This window comes from Scomber scombrus, chromosome 10 (assembly GCF_963691925.1).
Source record: "Scomber scombrus chromosome 10, fScoSco1.1, whole genome shotgun sequence".
NCBI classification, from domain to species: Eukaryota; Metazoa; Chordata; class Actinopteri; order Scombriformes; family Scombridae; genus Scomber; species Scomber scombrus.
This window is the reverse complement of record NC_084979.1, coordinates 6,404,300-6,427,712: the sequence shown is the minus strand read 5'-3', so window position 1 is coordinate 6,427,712 and position 23,413 is coordinate 6,404,300. Positions and strand designations below refer to the sequence as shown.

Genomic DNA, 23,413 nt, shown 5'->3' with positions numbered 1-23,413 from the left:
GAGAGAGAGAGAGAGAGAGAGAGAGAGAGAGAGAAGCCAATCAGTCTTAACTTGCTGTTTACAAGCCAATCTCAACTCATTATACGGTGGGAGGAAGAAAGTGTCTGCTCACCGATGTGTTTAGAATCTTTATGTTGTTTTTAATATTCAGCATTTGATTTTGCTCACACAAAGTTCCCATAGTTGTCTCTAACTATGCAAAACAAAGATTGGTTAGGCGGTTGCTTGAAAAATTTTGTCGCAACTGCTAATTTTTGTATTCAAAAAGGTCGACGACTTCAAAAAAAAGAATCAACTTCTCGTTCCACCGTGTACACATTTTACAGAAAAAGCAGTATTTTTCACATGCTATTTGAAGTCATTATAACAGGACGGAGACAGAAGGAAAACAAGCCTTAAAGAAACTGTTGTAACTTGTCATTATGTATTTGTTGTTTGGGCAAAATGTAGGATTGTAAAAGACAGAGGGCTCATCTTTCAATAGTGCAAAAAAAGAAGAACAGAAATGTTTGTGTACAGAGAGTTGTTCTCTACTAACATTATTCCCCTGTTGTTACTTCATATGTGCCTTTTTTCAGGTCCAAGCAAACGTGGAGAAGGCTCTGACGTTGTTTGGCCAGCTGCTGACAAAGAAGCATTTCCTGTTGACGTTCATACGAACTCTGGAAGCTCAGAGGTCTGTGTCTTTCTGTTTTTGTTTTAATCCAGATATAGAATCTTATCGTTTGTTGACATTTATTATGAATTTTCCCACTGTTTTTTGGAAAGTATCATTAAGTATTATTAAAAAATATCATTCACTAGTTTTAGTATATAGATCAGTGACAAATAAGAGTTGGCAAGATGAGCAATTCAAAAATATCTTAAGAAATAGTTTTAAAAGCAGCATCAGGTTTGTTAAGTTTGTTTAGTATTTTTGTTGGTTTTATGTCATATGCACCTTTTTTTATTGAAAGTAAGACTGAATGCTCCTGAATATTTCAAATGATGTAACCACAAAAGAAAGTCTAGGGTCATACCATTTGACATGTACACTGAGCAAAACGGACAAAGTCCTAAAATTGTCAATTCATGAGTAATTGGTAAGAGCTTCTAACCTTGCCAGGCAGCAGTTGTGATCATCAGGGGTCCCTCTCTGTAAAACCACTTCCTGTTACGTGGCTTTTTTTCACAATGTTAACAAAATGATCACTTAAATGGTGGTTACACTACAAGACACTACATGTGGTTTACTTGATTTGAGATGATTCCACAGATTAAATGTCATATTTAGAACAATTGTATTCCATTACCTTTATTTAATATAAAAAGTTATAATGTAAGATCATGCCAATATAGTTGATATGGTGTTTTATTGAGAATTTACTGTTTTTAAGCAAGTTTAAGTATTAGGTACCACGTTTTTATGGTTACACCACTTAGACATAATCCTCTAATATATTCTCTCAAAATGGATTCAAAGCAGAAATGTCATGCTGGGTCCCAAAAAAAAGAATGTGTGCAAGTTATTCATACGTTTATTTTCAGATTTTAACTCCTTTAAATTTGACTAAACCACATGGACACAAAAAACGTCATTGACCCACATCCCCACAGAGTATTTCCAGCTATATGCAGGAATGAGGGTTATTAGAGCAGATGAGAGGATTCTAGTTTTGGTTGACAAATGCCTTTAAAATCTGTGGTGCTCTCAATATTTCACACGCACCAGCTGCTACCTTTTGATAAAAACCAAAGTTGCATCTGTTCTTTCAGAAATAAACATCAAATTATGATTTTTTTTAAAATTATTATTAAATACTGGGTAAAACTTTTCAGACAAAAATGTTTTTTTCTCTTACAGAACTAAAGGATTATATTTTCTTTGGGAAAATGTGTTGTTATCACCTGTTTAATTTGACTAATATGACATGAAAGGCTGCGCTTTCCCCCGGATTAGAGCAGGAAAGGCACATTTATAAACCGAGTTAAAAACATTTTAGCAGCTCTAAAATGACTGCAAAGCACTTACCCAAATGGTTTATTGCAAAACAGAGTTGTAACACCGTTTAATTAAGATTAAACGCGCATTAATATTTAAATGAACTGTTATGAGGTTAATGGTGCACATGTTTTTTAAAGTCTCAGACGTGACTTAACAAAAAAAAAAGCTGCTGATAGTGTTTGTGAAATATTTATGTGACACACTGTTAACAGTTTTAATGCGTTTCCAGATCGTTTTCCATGAGAGACCGAGGCAACGTGGCGTCTCTGATCATGACGGCCCTGCAGGGGGAGATGGAGTACGCCACCGGTGTCCTGAAACAGCTGCTGTCCGACCTGATAGACAGAAACCTGGAGAGCAAAAACCATCCAAAACTGCTGCTCAGGAGGTGAGGAAGACGTGGAGAGACAGGAAAACACACAGAGAGACAAGAAGGATTTAAGCACGGGGGGTAAAACAAATAGATGGATAGGGAGGGAGGGAGGAAGGAAGCAGTTGGAATTCAGAAGAGACAGAGAGGAAGATTTAAAATCACTTTTCTCCTCATTATGTGGAAGTCATACATTCTAAGCTTAGAGAACAAGTCATCCATGTCTCTATCATTAATCAAAGCTAACAGAGAAGAACAAAAAAATCAGCCAATGAAATCTTAGTATCAGTCAGTATCAAAATGTTCATCTCTAAAATTCTTCCCCGTCTTTTCACTCTCACTTGTCGCATGTTGATAAAATACCAGAGAATATGCACTGCTAAATATTTATTTGACTGTTGTTATAGGCCATTATGGTGTTATTTTCTCCTCCACTGTACATAACTCTAGCCGTGCTGTGGATTCTGTTATCCACATCAATGACTTTTCCATTAGTTTTTGTCACACACAGGTACATGATAAAGACACACATACACAGGTACATCAGAAAGGCCTATGGAGCAGATCATATGGTGTTGCAGGGACTACTTTAAAGATGTGTCTCTCCCACAGGAAGAGAGAGAGAGTAACATAAAGATCCAGATACAGAGTTTGAAGTGTGAGCAGACTTGTGTTGGCCTGTCCACCCTTGTCTTTATTCAGTTTGAGAAGACAATGATCCTCGTGCAGGATCTCATTCATAATCGTATCCTAAACTTTGGTGTCATTTGTTCATACGTGTTCCATGTCAGATTCACCACACACTCTTAACTGCACTAACTTGTCGAAAATTGCTTGTTTCAACCTGATGAATGTCACATGTTCATAAGAATTGATCATTTGCATACTCTGCACCTCAAATGTATACGGGTCAGTGACCAATAAGGGTTGGAAAGTTGAGCAATTCAGAAATATCTTTTAAAAATTGTCTTAAAAGCAGCATCAGGTTTGTTAAAATGTACATTTTGTATTTGTGTTGCTTTTATGTCATTTGAAATGACATTTGCACCATTTTTTACCAAAAGTAAGGCTGAATGCTCCTGAAAATGTCAAATGGTGTAACCACAAAAGAATGATAACCCCTTTAAATTTGACTAAACCACATGGACGCTAAAAAATACGTCATTGGCCCACACATCAGACATCAGTTCTGCTCTGTTTGTGTGCAGTTTCAAGTTAAGTTAAATTTAAATTAGAAGAATTACACCAAAGAAGCATTTCAAACCACAGAGCTTTAAGTCCCACTGTTGGAAAACAGCAGAGGAAAATCCGATCACATTCAGCATCATTAGTAGCATTAAAGGACTAGGAACAATTAGAAAACATCAATACAGCAGCAGATGACATGTGATGAGAGCAAGCAAAGTGCTCTCTGACTTAGATGGGAAGCAGCCAAGAATACATGACAGTCACAGAGATGGAAGGATTCTTTTTTTAATATATTTGTGTCCCTTTTTGTTTTCCTTCCTGTCAGAACGGAGTCTGTTGCAGAGAAAATGCTGACCAACTGGTTTACATTCCTCTTGTACAAGTTCCTCAAGGTAAGACCAACAACAGTTGCATGATGATCACATACTATCCTCATCTGTTTCTTTTAAACAGTGAACGCTAGTGAAATCTAAAGTGGATTTATATCGAGCAATGTCTTATAAAGTATATTTATTTGTTTTTCTATCGGGGACTTTTATTAAATGCTCCTGGCTTCTTTTATTTATCCGTTTCATTTCTCTCGCTCTGCTTATTAAAAGGTTTTTCTTATTTCTGCCACATCTTTTCTCACTTTAGGAGTGCAGAACACATACAGTACATCATCAAAGCCTCCAACAAGCACACACGTCCTTTTTCAGCTGTTTTAATGTCCTTTTTTTCTCGAGTCTCGTCACAGATCCTTTCCTCTCATAATTTCACTCTTGTAGCTGACTGACCTTTGTGTTGTTCTTTTAGCTCGCGTCTTCTCTTCCTCTGATCTCTCTTTCTTGTGTGTAGTTTCCGTTGTCATTATACCACTGTCAGTCTCCTCTCTGATTTAAGGTCATTTGCCTCACGTTGTCCTCACACATGCCCCCCCCCCCCCCCCCCCCCCCCTTCCTTTTCATCCACCCTGTCCCCTCCTCATCCCATCCCTCACTTTAACATACCCGCTTACAGAAAGCTAGTCCAGTCAGAAAATGTGTTCCTTTCACAGCCGTTTCCCCCTCGGTCTCGTCTTTCTTTAATTACAAAGGCTTGAAGTTGTCCTTATATGCCGTTATAATCCTAATCGCATTATGAGTATAATGTGACGATTCTCATAGTCACAAAGCAAGCAAAACTCGGACAGAGACGAGTACTTTTAGGGGAAAACTTTGAAAAGGATGGCTTTAAATTGGATGCATATCCCTCATTTTTATGGTTTTCTTGTTTATATGTTTATGGGTCAGTGACAAATAAGGGTTGGCAAGATGAGCAATTCAAAAATATGTTGAAAAATTTGTTTGTTTGTTAAAATGTACATTTAGTATTTGTGTTGGTTTTATGTCATTTGAAATGACATTTGCACCATTTTGTACCAAAAGTAAGACTGAATGCTGCTGAAAATGTCAAATGGTGTAACCACAAAAGAATGATAAATATTAAACATTTTATCCACCTACAGTGTATTTAAGTGCACTTATACAAATATTACTTCATTTAAAAAATGTAAATGTTTCCTGATCTCCATGATTCCCCAGATTAAATGTAATATTTAGAACAACTGTATTCCTTTACCTTTATTTAATATAAAAAGTTATAATGTAAGATCATGCCAAACTACTGTACTTGATACAGTTTTTTATTGAGAGTTTAGTGTTTTTAAACAAGTTGAATTATTTGGTACAAAGTTTTTATGGTTACACCACTTAGACATTTTTGCCATAATCCTCTAATATATTCAAAATGGATTCGAAGCAGAAAATGTGATGCTGGGTCCACAAAAAAAGAATGTGTGCAAGTTATTCATACGTTTATTTTCACATTTTAACCCTTTAAAATTTGACTAAACCACATGGACACAAAAAAATGTCATTGACCCATCTGCCATTATAATCATAATCACATTATGATTATAATATGATGATTCTCATAGTCACACAGTAAGCAAAAATCAGACAGAGACGACTTTTAGGGGGAAACTTTGAAAAAGGTTGATCATTTTGATGGTTTTCTTGTTTATGTGTTATGTGTTGATGCATTTAAAGTCTTTACATTTCTATGTGATTTGCCAAGCTAAATGCTATGTTTCTTGCTGATTTATAGTTGCCACTGATCGTTAGTGATGTAGGAATCCGGGGTTCATTTCACTTTTGCACTCCCCATAAAGCAGCAGCCATTGTTTATATCGCTGAAATGTAAATGTCAGCATACAATTAGGAAGCCTTAATGAAGGCAGTATGTGGAGTAAAGGCAAATTACGTAGACAAGCATGCAGTGGCCAAGCAACCAAGGTGAAAGCCGAAGCAAAAGCATAACACTGTGATGCATGCTTGGCTCCGTCTCGTTAGCTGCTGCCCACGTAATTGGCCTAGATGCTAACGAGGTTCTTAAAGCGTATGAAGTGAGGAAGAGAAAAGAGAGAAGAGAGGGAACGGCTGGCTAGAGCGTCAGAACGGAGGAGGGGAAGGGGTTAGAGGTGGTGGGGTAGAAGGGAGAAGAATAGAGAGGAGGACACGACAATTAGGAGTTAGGACAGAGGAGGAGGAAAAGGAGGAAGCGGGGGGAGGAGAGGAGAGGAGAGGGGGAGAGGCGAGGAAGGAGAAAAAACAGGGTAGTGAAGCGGATGTGAAAAGAGGAGAACGAGAGGAAGGGAAACAATAGAGGAGACACTGGTAGCAGGAAGGTTTGTGGTTGGATGAGATGGTGAGGGACAAATGAGTTTCCAAATATACCACATATGTCTCAATTTTGGGGAAAGATGTTTACAATGTGCACAAGTACTCTTGGGTTTAAACATGCTGATACAGAATATATATGATAGTTGCAGATTTACTGAATTATTTACTACATCATGCACCCTTTTTCTTTGGCTTTTAAAATGAAGCTACTTCTATTTGCAACCCATCATCACAACTTGTGAATGTTGCAGGGTGTTGACAGTGATTTTTGCCTCTCAGAATTGTTCCATTTAAAACGTTATAGGGGTTTTAAAATGTAACAAAACTCTCAGACTACAGCTGTGCTCATTCCTCTACGAAGCTGTACTTAGACACACTCGTGTTTTTAGCTAAATTGCTGGAGTCAGAATGCTTAAATGCTCACGATGTTAACATGCTGATGTTTAGTACAGCTGCAATTAAGATTTTGAGGTGATAATGTCACTGGATGAAAAGTCACCAAAGTGATTGTCAGTCATCCTAAGAGAAACTTTAATGTTGGTACTACATTTCATATTAATCCATAATTATGATATTATTTTATATCTTCAATATGATGATGTACTGTACACAGTGTTTTGTAAATAAATCATGACGTGGGCTTATTTGGAGCACACATGAGCTTAAATGGTGTCACAGTACCAATTAGTACCATGCCAGACGTTTGACTTTTTTCATCAAATATCTTTATTTAATATTCCAAAATCTACATGAACTAATGAATACATTTTCAAATGAGAGATAAAACTTGCTTTATAAGAAATGATCTCCCTTATAAATCATGTCAGTATCCATGAAAAACAGCTGAACTTAGATTTTGGTGCTTAATGGGTACACTTATCTTAACCTTTTTAATAAGTTACATCAGTTTGATTAAGTAATTAAAATATTTGCATTACTTATTACATTTTAAATAAGGTAACTAGTAATCTACATTTCCAAAGTAACCTTCCCAACCCTGACTGTACAACCTGACAGTGAGAACATTACAGTAAGAGCCATCTATGAACTATGAACTCTTCTGTCTTGTTTTCATATCAAAAGACACATTGTTGTTAAATATCATCAGTTGTTGAGTATATTCAAACACACTGTTGTTCAGAATCATATAGAATGACATGGGGAAAACATCATTTGACCAAAACTGTCAACTACTACCCCAAAATACTCCAATGTCTTAGCACATATGGTATGTATGATTGTTTGATTGAAGATGGAGAGATGAAGAAAAAGAAGTAACCCTTTAACTGTTATCTCACAGTTGAAGGGGTGGAGGAAGGCTATTACAGGGAGATAGGAATAGGACCAATGTGTGTGTGTTAGAAAGAAAAAGCGAGTCGCTGAGAGTGCTTGAAGGTGAGACAGATAAATTAGTACTTTCGCCTGTTCTCATCAGGACCTCATGCATCTCCAGCAGTCACACACACACACAGTCTGAAGTATCTCCCTAAGCACAGCACGGTCGATCATTAAGCTCTCGTCAGAGTGACTATTGGCCGTGATGTGTCCTCTCTCTCCCCTCTAAACTGCTGCTACTTCAGCCGGGAGTGTTTTCCTTGGGCTCAAGTGATGACTAATGACATTATTGATTGACAAGTGTCTCTGACGGAGGTGAGAGTGAGAAACATATTTATAACATCTGTGTTAGGTCACAGAAGCTCAGAGATGTAGCCAATGGGAGAGAAGTGAAAAGATTTATATAACGCTGCTTTCAGTCTGTATTCCAAAAAAGAAAGAAAGAAATAAAGAGGTGTTTACGTAACAACACTGTGTCCCTCACAATTTTGCGACGTCACTTCAGGTTGACTCACCCAATGCTTTACACTTGTCATTTTGGCTGTATTATATAAAAACCGTATCTTGCTTTTCACTGGTGGTATCTCATGCAGATGTGGCCTAGCTATTTCCATAACTGGTTTTGAAGCTAATTCATGGCGTGATAGCATGATTAAACTTAGTCACTCACTCATAATGAATTTTTTAGATCTGCTTCATGCTAACATTGCCTCAGTAGGTAGTGTAAAATAGAGGGAGGCTTGATGGAAAGGTCGGGATTGGACTGTAGAAAATAGTCTCTCCACTTTAAGGTGAATTTAGTAGGTTTCATTTAAATGTTAAATTGAGGATAAAGGGTCTGAAAGGTAACTAAGCATTTCACAGCAACAGAATTTGGAATAAAAAATTGAATCCACATTAAGCTGGGAAGACACTGTGTGGATTAAGTAGAGTTTTGGCTTTCTAGTCAGCTTATATTTTACACAAATCTCACGAGGATGCCTAAATTAGGTAAAGACTACTTTGCATATCATAAATAATGTTTACTTTAAATAAAGCAGCAGATGTCTGCCATTAGACACTGAGCTTTTGAAACAGAGATTGTCAAAACTTGCATGAACAGAGCGAAAAAGAAGAAAAATGTTTTGCTCCCTCGAATAGTTCATTTTTCCAGGTTTTTAGAGTATTATTAACATAATAATTAGACAAATGATGGATAGAGTACTTTATTAATCCCTAAGGGACATTCAAGTTGTGCAGCAGCCACTTGACATTAATCACAAAACAAAAACAATGAGGTCGGTAAAAGAAACAATTAAAATACAATTAAAGACTGACTCAAATACAAAAAATAGAATAGAATGACTAAAAATAAAATAGGGGCTAAAGATGTAACCATAACCATAATAAAGTATTTGCTGAGTCTACACTGTTCGATTATGTTAATATTACTATAGTACACTGTAGGGCTGGGCAATAAATCCATATTATGTCGATATCGTGATATGAGACTAGATATCATCTTATTGTAATATCATGATATTGCCATATGGCGTGACTGTTGATGATTTGCATTTATCCACTTATTATATTAACATTGCTGATGATTACTTACTCGATAAGAAGGTATTCGGTCAAAAATATTGTGATACAGTATTTGATTCTGTCCATATCGTCCAGCCCTAGTGAACTGTACACCGTACAGTGAGAGTCAGGTGGATGTAGCTTAATCCTCACATACTGTTCATATTCTGTATCATAATTAGTCTCTACACTAATTCACATTCATAAATTCCACATCAGTCATTAATAAATGGTTAATTAATCATTCAAAATCACTATTTTGTTGTCCAGGAGAACATTTGAACACATTTGAACGCTGATTTTTAACAAACACAGGTCAAATTTATACATTTGCATATATACAAAAGTGTATCAGCTGCACAAAAATTTTAAAAATATGTATTTTGTTTCCATTTTTGTATACTGTGGGTCACATTAGGAACAATTCAGCTAAAAGAAATGGGTTATATAATAATAATATAATATAATAATATTACGTTTTTACAGCTGTCAAATGTAAAAATGGATCAAATTTGACCCTGAACAGTATGTAAGGGTTAAGCAGTAAGGTGCATAATTGTTAATGGATGTTAGTCTGTTGGGTTGAGATGCTCACAAACCCTTTAAACTTTCGATGGAGGGCTGTGAATAGACCTAGCTTCATTTTAAAGAGATCACAAGCTGAATCATTTGGATATCACTGCTTTATCAAAGTCTCTGGAAGCATTCATATGTGATTTTGCTGGGTAGTTATAACATTTTGTGTGTTTTTTTTTAATATATTCATGTTTAATGTAGAACACTCTCTCTCTGTGTCTTTCTCTCTCTGTCTTCTCCCTGATCAGGAGTGTGCTGGAGAGCCTCTGTTCATGCTTTACTGTGCCATCAAGCAGCAGATGGAGAAGGGACCCATAGATGCCATCACAGGAGAAGCCCGCTACTCGCTCAGCGAAGACAAGCTCATCAGGCAACAGATTGACTACAAAACACTGGTCAGTAAACTTCCCAATATCTCCAGGCTTGTTCCTGTCTGCTTCAGTCTGAATCACTGCATGAGTTATTGAGCTTTAGTCATGTTTGACAATGAAAACTTTAAAGCAGACTGTAACTAATCAGCAGTAGAAATGTGGGAGCCATCATTTCCTTAATTGGTCAGGAGTCTGCAGTAGAGACCGACTTTCTTCCAGGATAAACACAGAGCTTTAGTTATGTTTGGAAGGAGAATGTGATCTGGCCATGAACCGACCTAACTACTGCCCAGAATTAATCACACACTCTCTCCAAACAAAGCCGTCCAGGTCTGGATGCACCTACTTGTCAGAAGGATCTGCTGCAGTTGTTTTGGTTAGCACCCAAGTGCAAATGCTGAGTGATTATAAGCCCAAACAAACCCCGAAACCGACCAGGAAAATGATTTAAAATAGCTGCTGTAAACAAATGAAGTGTGAAAACACTGTCAGGTACATTCAAATGCACCTAAACAATCATCCAAACATTTCAGCGGTTGGCAGCGTTCATGTAACGTCTCTGCTTCAAGCCTCACTTCTTTTATCCGTGTCCGTTCTCCTCTGTTTACGCCTGTTTTCCCTGCCAGACTCTGCACTGCGTGAACCCGGAGAACGAGAACGCCTCCGAGGTGACGGTCAAGTGTCTGAACTGCGACACAATCACTCAGGTCAAAGAGAAGCTGCTCGACGCTGTGTACAAGGGCAGCCCCTATTCACAGAGGCCCAAAGCTTCTGATATGGACCTGGGTAAGACATACTCTAAAGTCTGCTTATTCCACATGTATAACACACGTGCAATGATATAATTACAGAGGCCAAGAGAGCTGCAGTTTTTAACATTTGCAGATGGTGCGGAGAAAACTGAGAGTGACAGGATAGTGGATGTGACTCAGTGGAAGAGAGGATGGAGATTTGTCCTTAACACTTACGTCTGAAGACAATGTCACACAGATTTTCACACTTTTTATTACTCATAGATGAAAAAATTTAATTATCTGTGGGAAAAGGGAAAGAACTGCAGCTGCAATGAAAAAAACAGACTGGTACTGTAACTGCTTATATGGCTATAGTCATTCTTTGGGCTACTTAAAGACAATGATAATAACAATAATAAATGACAATATAAGGTAAGGGAAGGGTAAACTTTATTGATCCCCTTGTTTATTCAAAATTGTTACACCAGTAGCCGCATAATGGTGAAGAGATAAAAAAAGAAAAGAAAAGAAAATGACTATATACAATTAACAATCTCCAAAATAATCTGTAATTATATAAATCTACAATACATATCAATTCCTTATACTATATACAAGTGTGTTCCTTGGTATAAACAGTAAGGACAGCCTCAGTCTTTTAGTGGGAGGTGCTGGGAGCTGTGGTGTTGTACAGTCTGATGGCTGATGGTATGACAGAGCCATATTTCATATGTTGATAGTTCTTGTACTGCAATCCAAGTTTATGTGAAGAACATAGTGTTACTTTATAAATAAAAGTTGAAATAAGATGATTTAGCATTTAGAAACATATTAAATAGTCTGACTTCACTCCAAATGACACATGCACACACACACACACAGACTCAGGGTATTAATGTTTTGTCCATTAATCTAAACCTTGATTCCCTCTTTCTAAAGAATGGCGTCAAGGTCGGATGGCCCGAATCATCCTGCAGGATGAAGACGTCACAACTAAGATTGACAACGACTGGAAAAGACTCAACACACTGGCTCACTATCAGGTATGCCAGCGCCCAAAAAAAGAAAAGAAAAACAAGGGGGGCACATGGACACTCTATACATGAAGATACGCTTGAAAGAGCTGACTGTTAACATACAATGGGCGTTGTGTGTGGTGTGTGTTTTGGACGTGCAGGTAACAGATGGCTCTGTGATTGCCCTCGTGCCAAAACAGAACTCCGCCTATAATATCTCCAACTCCTCCACGTTCACCAAGAGCCTCAGCAGATACGGTACGCTACCCACTCTCCTCCAGACCTGATCCTATTTAAATCATTCTGTCAATGAATCCCATCTCTCCCTGCCTCTCTCTCTCTCCCTCTCTTTCATTCTCTTTTTCTTTGTTTATCACAGCCATGATTGGGCTCCATTCTTTTTTTTCTTTACCCCTGCCCCCCTCTCTGTGAACGGCAATCCTTTTTATCCAATGCTATCAGCCCGGGCCAAGGCTATTTCACGGCTATTTCCAAGCAGTCCGTAAATGACGGGCATTAAAGTAGACACCTCGATCCCCCGGCTGACAGAGTGAAAGAGAGAAGGAGAGAGGACACCTGGCAGTCAGCAATAGACAGAGGCTCTGTATCAGTATGATATACCTCAGTGGAAAATTAAACTATTTAGAAGATAAATTACTCTGCAGTAAAAAACTAGAGCCTTTTCTGATACTAAGTGGGATTTAAACCTCTTGCATGCACACCTGAGAGCACAGCTACTGCTCTGCTGTTAGAAAGTGAATCATGTGGTTTTTTTTAGCTGTTTTTATACCTCGAGAGCAGATTCTGATGACAGTTTTGGTACATGAAAATAGCAGGGGAGTGAGAGCTCTGCTTTTTTTAAAGTGGCGGATCAGTATTTATTTTTCATGACTGTTTGACTCACCAGAGAGGTTAGAACAACGAGATCCTGTCTGATGGTGACTGTTTTCACCACTCTACCTCACAGTGGGGACAATTATGTATCAACCATGAAATACCTCAGATTGGCTTCTTGTAGTTTAAAGTTAATAATAATAATAATAAAAAACTAATAACTAACTAGTAATTTGTATAGCACCATCATAAAAAGAGATTTAGCGCAAAGTACTTTACAGAGAAAAAAAAACCAAAAAACAATAAAACAAATAAAATAACAACTAAATAAAATTAGACAATTTGTAAAAAAAAAAAAAAAAAAAAAAAAAATTATATTTAAAAAAAAAAAAGACATTTAGTAAAAATAAGTTAAAATGACACTTATTAAAAGCCAGATGAAATACATATGTTTTCAGCTGTCATTTAAAAATGTTCAAACTGCTTTTATATACTGTATCTTTTATAGCTTTAGGTAAACTATTCCATCATTTTGGAGCATAATTAAAGAATGCAACACTTAGGGGTTTAATTGTGTGTATTTAAAAACCCAGCAGTAGATGATCTGAGAGCTTGCGAAGGATCGTAAAACGACAGAGAGTCAGAACGATGTAGGCCTGTCCCCAAAAAACATTTAGAGCTTTAAAAACATGTACAAGAAGCTTACAATCTATTCTAAAAGATAGTGGGAGCCAATGAAGTGTTGCTAAAACTGGAGTAGCATACTGACCTATTTGTAGGCTCCATGACACGATAAGAGTGGGAAAAAAAGGAATGAATGTACTATCAAACTGTTTGAATACTGCATTAGTGAAGATAAACTAGTTTTAGTTTACCACATGTCTATAATCACATCTTAAATCTTGTATTAGTCGCTTCACACTGTTGAAATCCACAGCTGCGGCTATTTAGCTTCACGGCAAATACATTTTAAAAACACGCGTCCGTTTCTGCTTTTTAGTTTAATTGCGATCATATGGGCGTGTGCTCAGTTATGTGTGAATGCCTGTTTATGATCATTCGGTAATTGTCGGCCACCAGCGAGCCCCATGATGGCTTTGGAATCAAAGCCACTCAGCGCCCTGCTGGCAAAAGCAACAACAGCACTACACACCACCACTCAGCCTCTTTCACTTCTCCAGCCCCTGCTCTCCCATCACTCTCCATTTCACCTCCCTCTCCTGACCCTTTTTTTTTTTTTTGTCTCTCTTTCCATTTAGCTCTCCCACCCTGTTTTCCTGTCATCTCCCTCACACTCACTTCACTCCTCTCCCCCTCCCTCTTTCCTTTCAACAAACATAAACATACCTTCTTCACCAGGAGCAGCAGCTACTCAGCACATCGTTAACCCCCCCCTCACCCAAAACCTCCCGTGCATCTCACCCCTTCTCTTTCCTAAATGCTACAGTCGTAGATACGCATCTCCTTGCTTAACTCTAATCAACTTTGACTCTCACACCATGAATAATGAAGCAGGCACAGATGATATAGAGAAAGATGGAGGGGTAGTGTGAGTCACAGGCTAAAAAAAGAAGAGACATATTAAAGACATGCAGTTTTATGGATGATTATTGTCCCTTTACCTTCACTTACCTGAGTATCTAAGTGATTTTTAATTATACAGGATAATATGCGAGTATGAAAAGATTTGCTGTATTCCAACACTTTAAAAATGGTGAAATCAACCTTTTTTTTATTCAACTAATTCTGTCTCCTTTTTCTGGCTATAGAGAGTATGTTGAGGACAGCGAGCAGTCCAGACAGCCTACGATCCCGAACGCCCATGATCACCCCCGACCTGGAGAGTGGAACCAAACTGTGGCACCTGGTGAAGAACCACGACCACTCGGACCAGAGGGAGGGCGACCGAGGCAGCAAGATGGTGTCTGAGATCTACCTGACCAGGCTGCTGGCTACCAAAGTAAGACACAGAGGAGTTAAATACACAAAAGCGGATTCTTGGCAGGGTGGAAACAGCTTTCTAACAGCATTTAGAAGCATTGGAGGACATAAAAACTCATTAAACTCTGACTAATGGAATCTTTTCAAATGTTGTTAACCTCTAACCCTTACATACTGTTCATATTCTGACTCATAAGTACTCCCATCAGTCATTATTAGGTGTTTGATTAATCCTTCTATTTGATTAATCTTATGAAAAAAAGACACTCACAATTACTATTTTATGGGCAAGGAGAACATTTTATAGAATATGAAGAATACAGCAACGTGTAAGGATAAATCCAGCTAAAAGAAATGTGTATGAGGTGTTTTTACAGATTTTAAATGTAAAAATGGGTCAAATTTGACTCTGAACAGTATGTAAGGGTTAAAGCAATGACAATGACAATACTCCTCGGGGACATTATAATCCCTGAGGAGTGTCAAAATGTATTGAATCACATCAAATTTAAGGCAGTAAAAGATCCTAAAACAGTTATGTCATGACTGTACACTAAATATGAAGCTACAGCCAGGAGATGCTCTGCTTTATTAGCATTAGTATTGAAAGTAAGGGGAGACAGCTAGCCTGACCCTCTCCAAAGCTAAAACAATAGCCTACCATCAACTCTAATTTGCTAATTCTATTAATGTTTTGTATGTTTAATCCAAACACAAAAAAAACAAAGTTGCAGGAAAAAAATAGGGCAAACTGTTACCCCTGTAAAGTCACAGCTTGTTGTTGTCACACTTTGCTTTTATCCTGTTTATCCCAGTGTTTGTGTGTGAATATAAAAGCACACACACACATACTGGGATAAACAGACCAATAACTATTTGCCTCCATCCAGAAACCTTCCAGAATATTTCTTCTTGTTTTTGTTTTTTTTCCCTTTCTCTCGTTCATTGTCTCTCAGTTCAGCGTCCCTCTCTCCGAATTGTAAGAGGACTGGTGTAATAAAGCAATGGGCAGCAGTTACAAGCTACCCTGCCTTTTCAATTTCCACTGGTAATAAGAAAAAACAGATTAATAAAGGGTGGGCTTGTGATGCAGGGTGCAGGGAGACAGATACTGAAGGTGTCAGGAGGCAGGTAATTGGTTGAGGGATTGAAGATTTGGACATGCATGATGGAGAGAAGAAAGAGAGAGAGGCAAATGCAATTGAGGAGCTCATCTTGTCTTTGTCTCTCCGTTGCTGTCTGTCTCTCTGTATGTCTGCCCAAGCGTCCCGAGCGGACGCAATTCATTCCTGTTCCATTTTCGCCATGGCTGCCTACAGTAAATACACTCCCCCCCTTCCCCACCACCACCACCACCAAACATTTCCTCGTTAATAGATGCTGCCAGATGGAGAAGTCGGGGAAACAAATGTGTTGTTAGGGAAATTCATTTAGGCTGCATTTGATATAATTACGATGAAGCGTCGTCATTGGAGGAAAGCGCCGTCCAAATCCAAAAGGGCTGGGGGTTTTTACTGTTTGTGATTCCGCGGAGCTCAGTGGGCAGAACGAGCCGGTCGCAGCGCCAAAGTTATCAGCGCGCCTCCCAGAGGGGCCATTCACACTAAAAATGTACACACTTACGGCTCATTCAGGTGCTGGGGATACAAGTGGCTGGAAATGTTAGGCGCGCGCACACACACACACACACACACACACCACTTTGTATCTATTTATTATTATTTATTATTCTCTTCCTCCTCTCTGAGAATTCCATTTCATTAAGGTGCTGCCTCCTCTTCTTATTATCCAGTATATTTGAAACTAGCAGAGTGTGGGGAATGTTACTTTTACAAGTAACTAATTACATTACAGAATTACTGCCATTAAAAAGTAACTAGTTACACTACAGCATTACCTTCTGAGAAAAGTAACTGGTTAGAGTACTTTTGCGTTACCGAAAAGGAAAACCCCTTTGTGATTCCTCATGTTGTTTTAGTCAAGACCTTTAAATATAATGACTGTAGCATCATCACACAGCTGAGTCTAGCCCATAATGTGTAAATCTTTACACTAATAGCAGGAATGACACACACAATTTCTCATTTACAGCTCTTTATTGGACTAAAGTGGCTTCTTAAACATATGCCCACATACAAGTTATAAACTACATACAGGCTTTTAAACACATCCCTACATCACTGCAACAGGCCAACAGGTACAACTTGCATGTTACTGTAATGTTCTTGAGAGACAGAGAGAGAGAGAGAGAGAGAGAGAGAGAGAGAGAGAGAGAGAGAGAGAGAGAGAGAGAGAGAGAGAGAGAGAGAGAGAGAGAGAGAGGAGAGAGAGAGAGAGAGAGAGAGAGAGAGAGAGAGAGAGAGAGAGAGAGAGAGAGAGAGAGAGAGAGAGAGAGAGAGAGAGAGAGATGGGGCTTGGGTAGCTCAATTGAATATGAGAATCATTCCAAAGGTCAAAACACGTACCATAATAAGGCAAAGTGATGCTTAAAATGTCAGAGAATCACTCAAACTGATGAACAATACAAGCATCAAATTGCTTGTTAGACATAGATTCAAACCCACATCTCTATATAGTAATTTTAAGCCCTAAGGTCACATCTGACAAATAATATGTCCATGGAAAACAATTACCACAGGTAAACACATTGACAGTGTAACATATAATACAATGGATCCTGGTCATTTCACACCGTTTATATGCTTCTTTAACTCTTATCCTCTCTTTTTCTTCCTTTCCTCTTCAGGGTACGTTACAGAAGTTTGTGGATGACCTGTTTGAGACCATCTTCAGCACTGCCCACAGAGGCAGCGCACTGCCGCTGGCCATCAAGTATATGTTCGACTTCCTGGATGAACAGGCCGACAAGCACTCCATCAATGACTACGACGTACGACATACCTGGAAGAGCAACTGGTAAGTGAGACAGACAGAGTTCCTCACTTTTCACCTGTAGCTACAGAAAATGTGAGTCTCAATGTAGAGCGTGTAAGTATTTTTGGAATTAAAGAGTGTCAAAAGATGGAACCCAGTTCACTCTAAAAAAAAAAGGATGAGTTTCAGGCTTCTTCACTCTCAGGACATTAACATTTTAGCCTATCTCAGGCTGAGTCGGGCTGTCTGCTGTCAAAAGAATTACATGTTGATTTTGGTGATTTTTTATGTGTCTCGGTGTAAGTTTGTAATGTATATATGTATAAAATCATAAATCAATAAATTCAGCTCTGCAAAAATGCATAACAAATTACAAATGTTCCTGTGTAGGATGCTCAGTCATGTTTTACTGGATTATATATGATAACTTCCAGAGACTGTTATTGCAATATTGTTTTCCTATACATGATTTATTTACATTTATTTCATTAACAGGTTTTGCTGTATTTGCACTAGATGTGCCTTTTTATAAAGTTATAAAGACCAACTGAGCAATATGAAAACAAAGACAATAAAAAAACATGACTCAATCACTTCAGCACATTAGGATGATGTCATATAAAACAGCTCTCACCTTCTTTCCTCCCCTCCAGTCTTCCTCTGCGGTTCTGGGTGAACGTGATCAAGAACCCGCAGTTCGTATTCGACATCCATAAGAACAGTATCACGGACGCCTGTCTGTCTGTGGTGGCCCAGACCTTCATGGACTCCTGTTCAACATCAGAACACAAACTAGGAAAAGACTCGCCTTCGAATAAACTCCTCTACGCTAAAGACATCCCCAACTACAAGAACTGGGTAGAGAGGTGAGTCAAAGTTAAAGGTGCAGCATGTAGAATTTAGCATGTTGCACCACCGTGTTTCTACAGTAGCTCAGAATGGACAAAGCAAACACTGGTTCTATTTAGGACCAGAGTTTCACAGCCACTGTAGTTTCTCCTACACACTAGGAAGGGGAGGAAGAGGGGTACTCGGTTACATTCTGAAACCTCATTGCTAGAATCCGCTAAATCTTACATACTGCACCTTTTAAATGCAGACAAACTGACATTAAAACTGTTAAATTAGAATATTATACCAGTGTTTCTATACCAGCGTATGAACAGTTCTATATAATAAATGAAAATGTTCCTTATGAGATTGGAGGCTACAAAGGTTGGCAAAACTGCAACAAAACTGAGGTGAAGTGGTAAAAATGAAATGTAATAACAATATTTAACTACAAATTATATTAGTGTAACATTACAGGAAGAGGTAGGTTGAACTTTATTTTCTTAAAAAAAAAAAAAAAGCAAGCAGGTAACTAGAATTCAGAGCATACAGCAGCCAGATGAAATTAATGCAAAACCATCTTGTAATTACTGGATTTTCTTCAAATCAACATCTTGCCCCAGGCTTATTAATATCAACAGTACAATACAGTATACGAAAGGCCAATTCTCTTTGATTTTTAAATCCACATCACCTGTAAAAAAGAAAAAAGGTTTTGTAGTTACTGTAGCACCACTCACTAATTTTAAGCTTGCTGAAATCGTCCCCTGGTTCACCCTTCATCTTTTATTCAGCCCCAGAATGTTAAACCATCACGATAAGTTATGCACCACTGACGCTTGCCACAACCATTGTTTCCACTTTTGGAGGGTTAGGACTCCGACTCCAGAAGACTCAGAGTATTTTGTCTCGCGTTGGAATAACGATTTTAAGCAGCGTGCTCGGCATGTATTGTTGTCATGATGTTCTGTGACATGCTTAAATGCTACAGTGACATGCTTAAGGTTTGCAGAGAGCTTATATGAGATGAAGATTTATAGGTGTGGGTTAACTGGGTGCAGTTAAACCTTGCACTCGACCCCAACCTGCCCTGCTGCAGTAAACCTTGAGACAGATGAGATATGGATGCTGCAAACAGGTTCAGGTACAACTTAACACATGGGTATATTCTTATTATACTGTATTGTTCACTCAGTGTGTTTTGTACTTAACTCACTTTGACTGGACTTTTTGGAGCCAATAAAACTGATAATATGAAGGTTGCTGTTGCTCTGATAGCATGGACTAACAATCAGGTATCATTAGGGACTGTATGTAAATTAATAGGATGAGGAGGGAACTGAATTGTCCATAATGTTGAAACATTTCGGGAAAAAAGGGTTTTGTTTTATTTCTTAAATATGATATCACACTTTAATATCAATCAGAATGATATCACTTAAACACATTGAAAACTTCCAGACATAAAGACAACAAAAAAAAAACACAAAATTTGAACTTCTATATATATCTTAATAATGTCATGAGGCTAGAACTGAAGGAAATCTTTAATAAAGAGCAAAAATGCCTTCATATTTTAATTGGACCCTCCCCTTGATGCTATATGCAGTATTTGGGGTTAGGGTTAGGTTTTTTTTTAAATAAATCTACCAAGGGAATAATTAAAATAAAATGTAAATCCCAGATGAGGAACAATTAAAAGATCCTCCCCTGCTCTCTCTAAATATTTAGGCTACTCTCTTGAGCAAAAGGAGAAAAAAAAATACACCCCTCCCTCTTTTCTGACCTAATAATTTCCATACTCTCCCTTAGTTTCCATGCAGAACAACTTAAGTCATACAGTAGCTGCTATATAATGATATACACCCCCCTCCTCTCCAGCTGTTTTGGGGGGGCAGTAATGTTACTGCATGTCCATTTGTCCAGTCAAAGTGTCCTTGAGCAGGATATGGAGATGGAGACATGGAAATGTGAACTGTATCAACCCCCTCACGTCCCCTTCCTCAGTGATAGAGACTGGTCACTTTCCGAATATTTAGGTCGAGCTCCGTGTGGAATACAAATGGGGTTATATGTAAAACTGTGCTTGGCCTCTCCTCTAGGTATTACTCTGATATCTCCCGCATGCCAGCCATCAGCGATCAGGACATGAGTGCCTACCTGGCAGAGCAGTCCCGTCTGCACCTCAGCCAGTTCAACAGCATGTCGGCGCTGCACGAGATCTACTCCTACATCATCAAATACAAAGACGAGGTGAGCACCCACCAGATCACAGCAGAATGCCCTACCCTCCTTTTACTTGTCTTGACTAATACGGCGAGGTCATTTGAATTCAATTATAATCCGTACAGACTGGAAGGTATTATCACCATTAGGATGCACATTAAGCCATGAGCCTGACACATTATGAAGCTAATGGAGCTTTATTAAATTCATGTGATTTTTCCCGAAGACCTGCATGTATCCTTAAGGTACTGCTGCTTTGTGTGTGTGTGGGTGGGTGTGTGTGAGACCGAGTGCGTGTGTTAAGTAAAGCATATGGAAGAGTAAAAGTTGGAGTCCATTTGTAATTATGCTGAAAATTAAATTATGTATGTTTTTTATTGCTTTTGCTGACTATATACAGTATATATGGGTGTGTGTGTGTGTGTGTGTGTGTGTGTGTGTGTGTGTGTGTGTGTGTGTGTGTGTTAAAGAAAGCATATGGAAGAGTCAAAGTTGGAGTCCATTTGGAATTATGCTGAAAATATAAGTGGACACATAATGAAGCTTTACATCTGTTCTATGCGCTCCACTCTAACCCATTAAAACACAGCTGAAATGACAAAAAGATTTCCCTCCAGCAATTTAATCTTTCATCTCCTTATCCCTCTTTCTCTACTTCTTTATATCCTTCTCCCTCTCTGTTCTTTTACTTTTCACTCCCACGACTCACCACAGGTTTGACTTTCCCCTTCCTCCTCTTCCGGCTCCTGACAGACAGCCATACGTCCTCGTGATCCTCCGCTCCCCCCACCCCAAAGCTTTTTATTTGGTGAAAGATAAGCCATCTCGGCCTCTTTCCCTCCCCTCTTTCTTCCTCATCTCCCTCCATACCAGCAGTATTACAGTAGTTATGCTGGCTGCTTGCAGCTGGCTCCATTCAAAGCAACTGCTCCCCTTCATTACAGCCTATTATCCAGATGTAGGCAGCTGCACGGTCCCCGTCACCTCTAACATTTCCTGATCTCAATGCACACACACACGTACATGCTCATATACATGCGCACACAACATGTAAGAGAGCAGAGAACTAAGAACACACGGTACCAGCTCCTCCTTTCCTTGTTTATGCCACACATGTTAACACACACACACCACTATACACACTCACATAAGCCATTAACATGACATTACAGACCTCCCATTGGCCTCACACCTGCCCTGCCAACCCCGACCATGTTCAACATCCGTTTAAAATGTAATCACTAACAGGGAACCTGAAATTTGCATAAGTACACTCTCTGGGGTGGCATCAAGGGTTAAGGAGAACATCTGAAACACTGAGTGGTCTTTTCTGCACTTTAAGACTGCAACTGTGATAGTGTGATGATGATGTAGTGTAATCTCCCTCCGTATTTGTGTCTAGATCCTGTCAGCGCTACAGAAGGACGAGCAGTCGCGCCGGCAGAGGCTACGCGGCAAGCTGGAGCAGGTCATCGACACCATGGCACTGGCTAGCTGAGGACCGGTCCAATCACACGCCTCGGCCAAGTGGAGAACTGGCCAAACCGACACGCCTTTCCCTGACAAACCTTTGCCGGCCGTGACATTTTTGACCCTCGACGTTTGAAGTCTGTCGTTATCACCCTCACGAACAACAACATGCAGCAGTGGAAAAAAGGACTGCAAGGACACAAGCACCCAGCAGCAGCAGCACACTGGAGAGACAGCAGAGTTTGGAACTGAGGCCCCTCCCACTAGCCGGGTTGGCTTTTTTTTTTCTTCCTTTTTTCTTTCGCTAGCTGCCAACCCAGCTCAGAACAACCAAATCAAACGCACCTTCAGCCTCAGCCGTTATGGACCTCAGCTCAGGAGAGCGTTTATTTTCATTAGGGCCCTCATCACATCTTTAGAGTCTGACGGGAGCAGCAGCAGTTGGCCGCAATCAGGACCCATACATGAAAAGTGGTGGGAAAACTTCTTTAGCCGGACGTAGAGCTGAAAGGTACGAGCCGGCAGTCGGATGCTTTCCACAGCCGAGGCTACGGTTCAGACTTGTGAGCCCACAGAAGTCCAGGATATAGTACTGCGATACTTGATCCCCTGGAAGGAATTTGTCTTTTTTTGTGTCGCCGTCCTCCATGACAGAGGTCAGAGGTCAGGGACAGCTACTGAGCAGCGGCCACGGCCTTCGTGGGAATTTAGTGCATTGCTCAGAGACACTTCAGCAGCAGGGTTGATGCCGCCACTGCAGCGCAACAAGGAGGAAGGACTTATGTCGGGGAAACTCTTCCTCCAGTATTAAAAAAAAAACACGCTGTATCAACAAAGGACTGCTGTAGTCTAACAAACAGACTTTTTCAGTTCCATAACTCTGCTTTTGATTTGTTATTGCATTTGATTCCACTCCCACCCCCAACCCCCACCTTCCTTCTCTCCCCTCCAACTGCCTACTCTCCCCAGTGCTGTGCCACTTGTGTTACTGCTGAATTTGCACAACAAAGCTAAATCAAAAAGAGAGAAGAAGATATATGAATATATATATAGATAGATATATAAATACAAAAAAAACCTTTTGTTTTTAAAACAAATGAAAAGCTGAAAAAAAATGTTTTTCCATTTTAATGTACAAAAGATAAATTTGAGAAGAGGATTTGATATTTCGAAGAAGAAAAACTATGAAAACACAAGGAAAAAGTCGTCCTGTGCCATGTTTTACTTTGAATGTTGTTTAGTGCAAAGAGACTTCTTTTCGTTAGATGAAAAATGTGCTTTGATGAAAATGTTGTCATGCTTAGTGACTGAAAATGAGAGTCTAAAAATAGGTAAATGGCAAAAAATATATATATATTACAGACACTTTCTATATTTCGTGAGGTGTAGGGGCCGGTC

The 23,413-nt window shown here is 39.0% G+C and overlaps 1 protein-coding gene across 1 annotated transcript in view; it reads left to right on the top strand.

Annotated features, from left to right (window-relative positions):
- The window catches only part of LOC133988238 (plexin-A1-like), a 223,697-nt gene extending 201,654 nt beyond the window's left edge, over positions 1–22,043 (top strand). Inside the window, 12 exon segments of the mRNA XM_062427813.1 lie at positions 579–676; positions 2,214–2,372; positions 3,868–3,934; positions 9,967–10,113; positions 10,716–10,875; positions 11,763–11,866; positions 12,001–12,097; positions 14,443–14,633; positions 17,361–17,530; positions 18,142–18,354; positions 20,422–20,572; positions 21,948–22,043. Coding sequence (XP_062283797.1) covers positions 579–676; positions 2,214–2,372; positions 3,868–3,934; positions 9,967–10,113; positions 10,716–10,875; positions 11,763–11,866; positions 12,001–12,097; positions 14,443–14,633; positions 17,361–17,530; positions 18,142–18,354; positions 20,422–20,572; positions 21,948–22,043 — 1,653 coding nt within the window.
- The last annotated feature ends 1,370 nt before the right edge of the window (positions 22,044–23,413 follow it).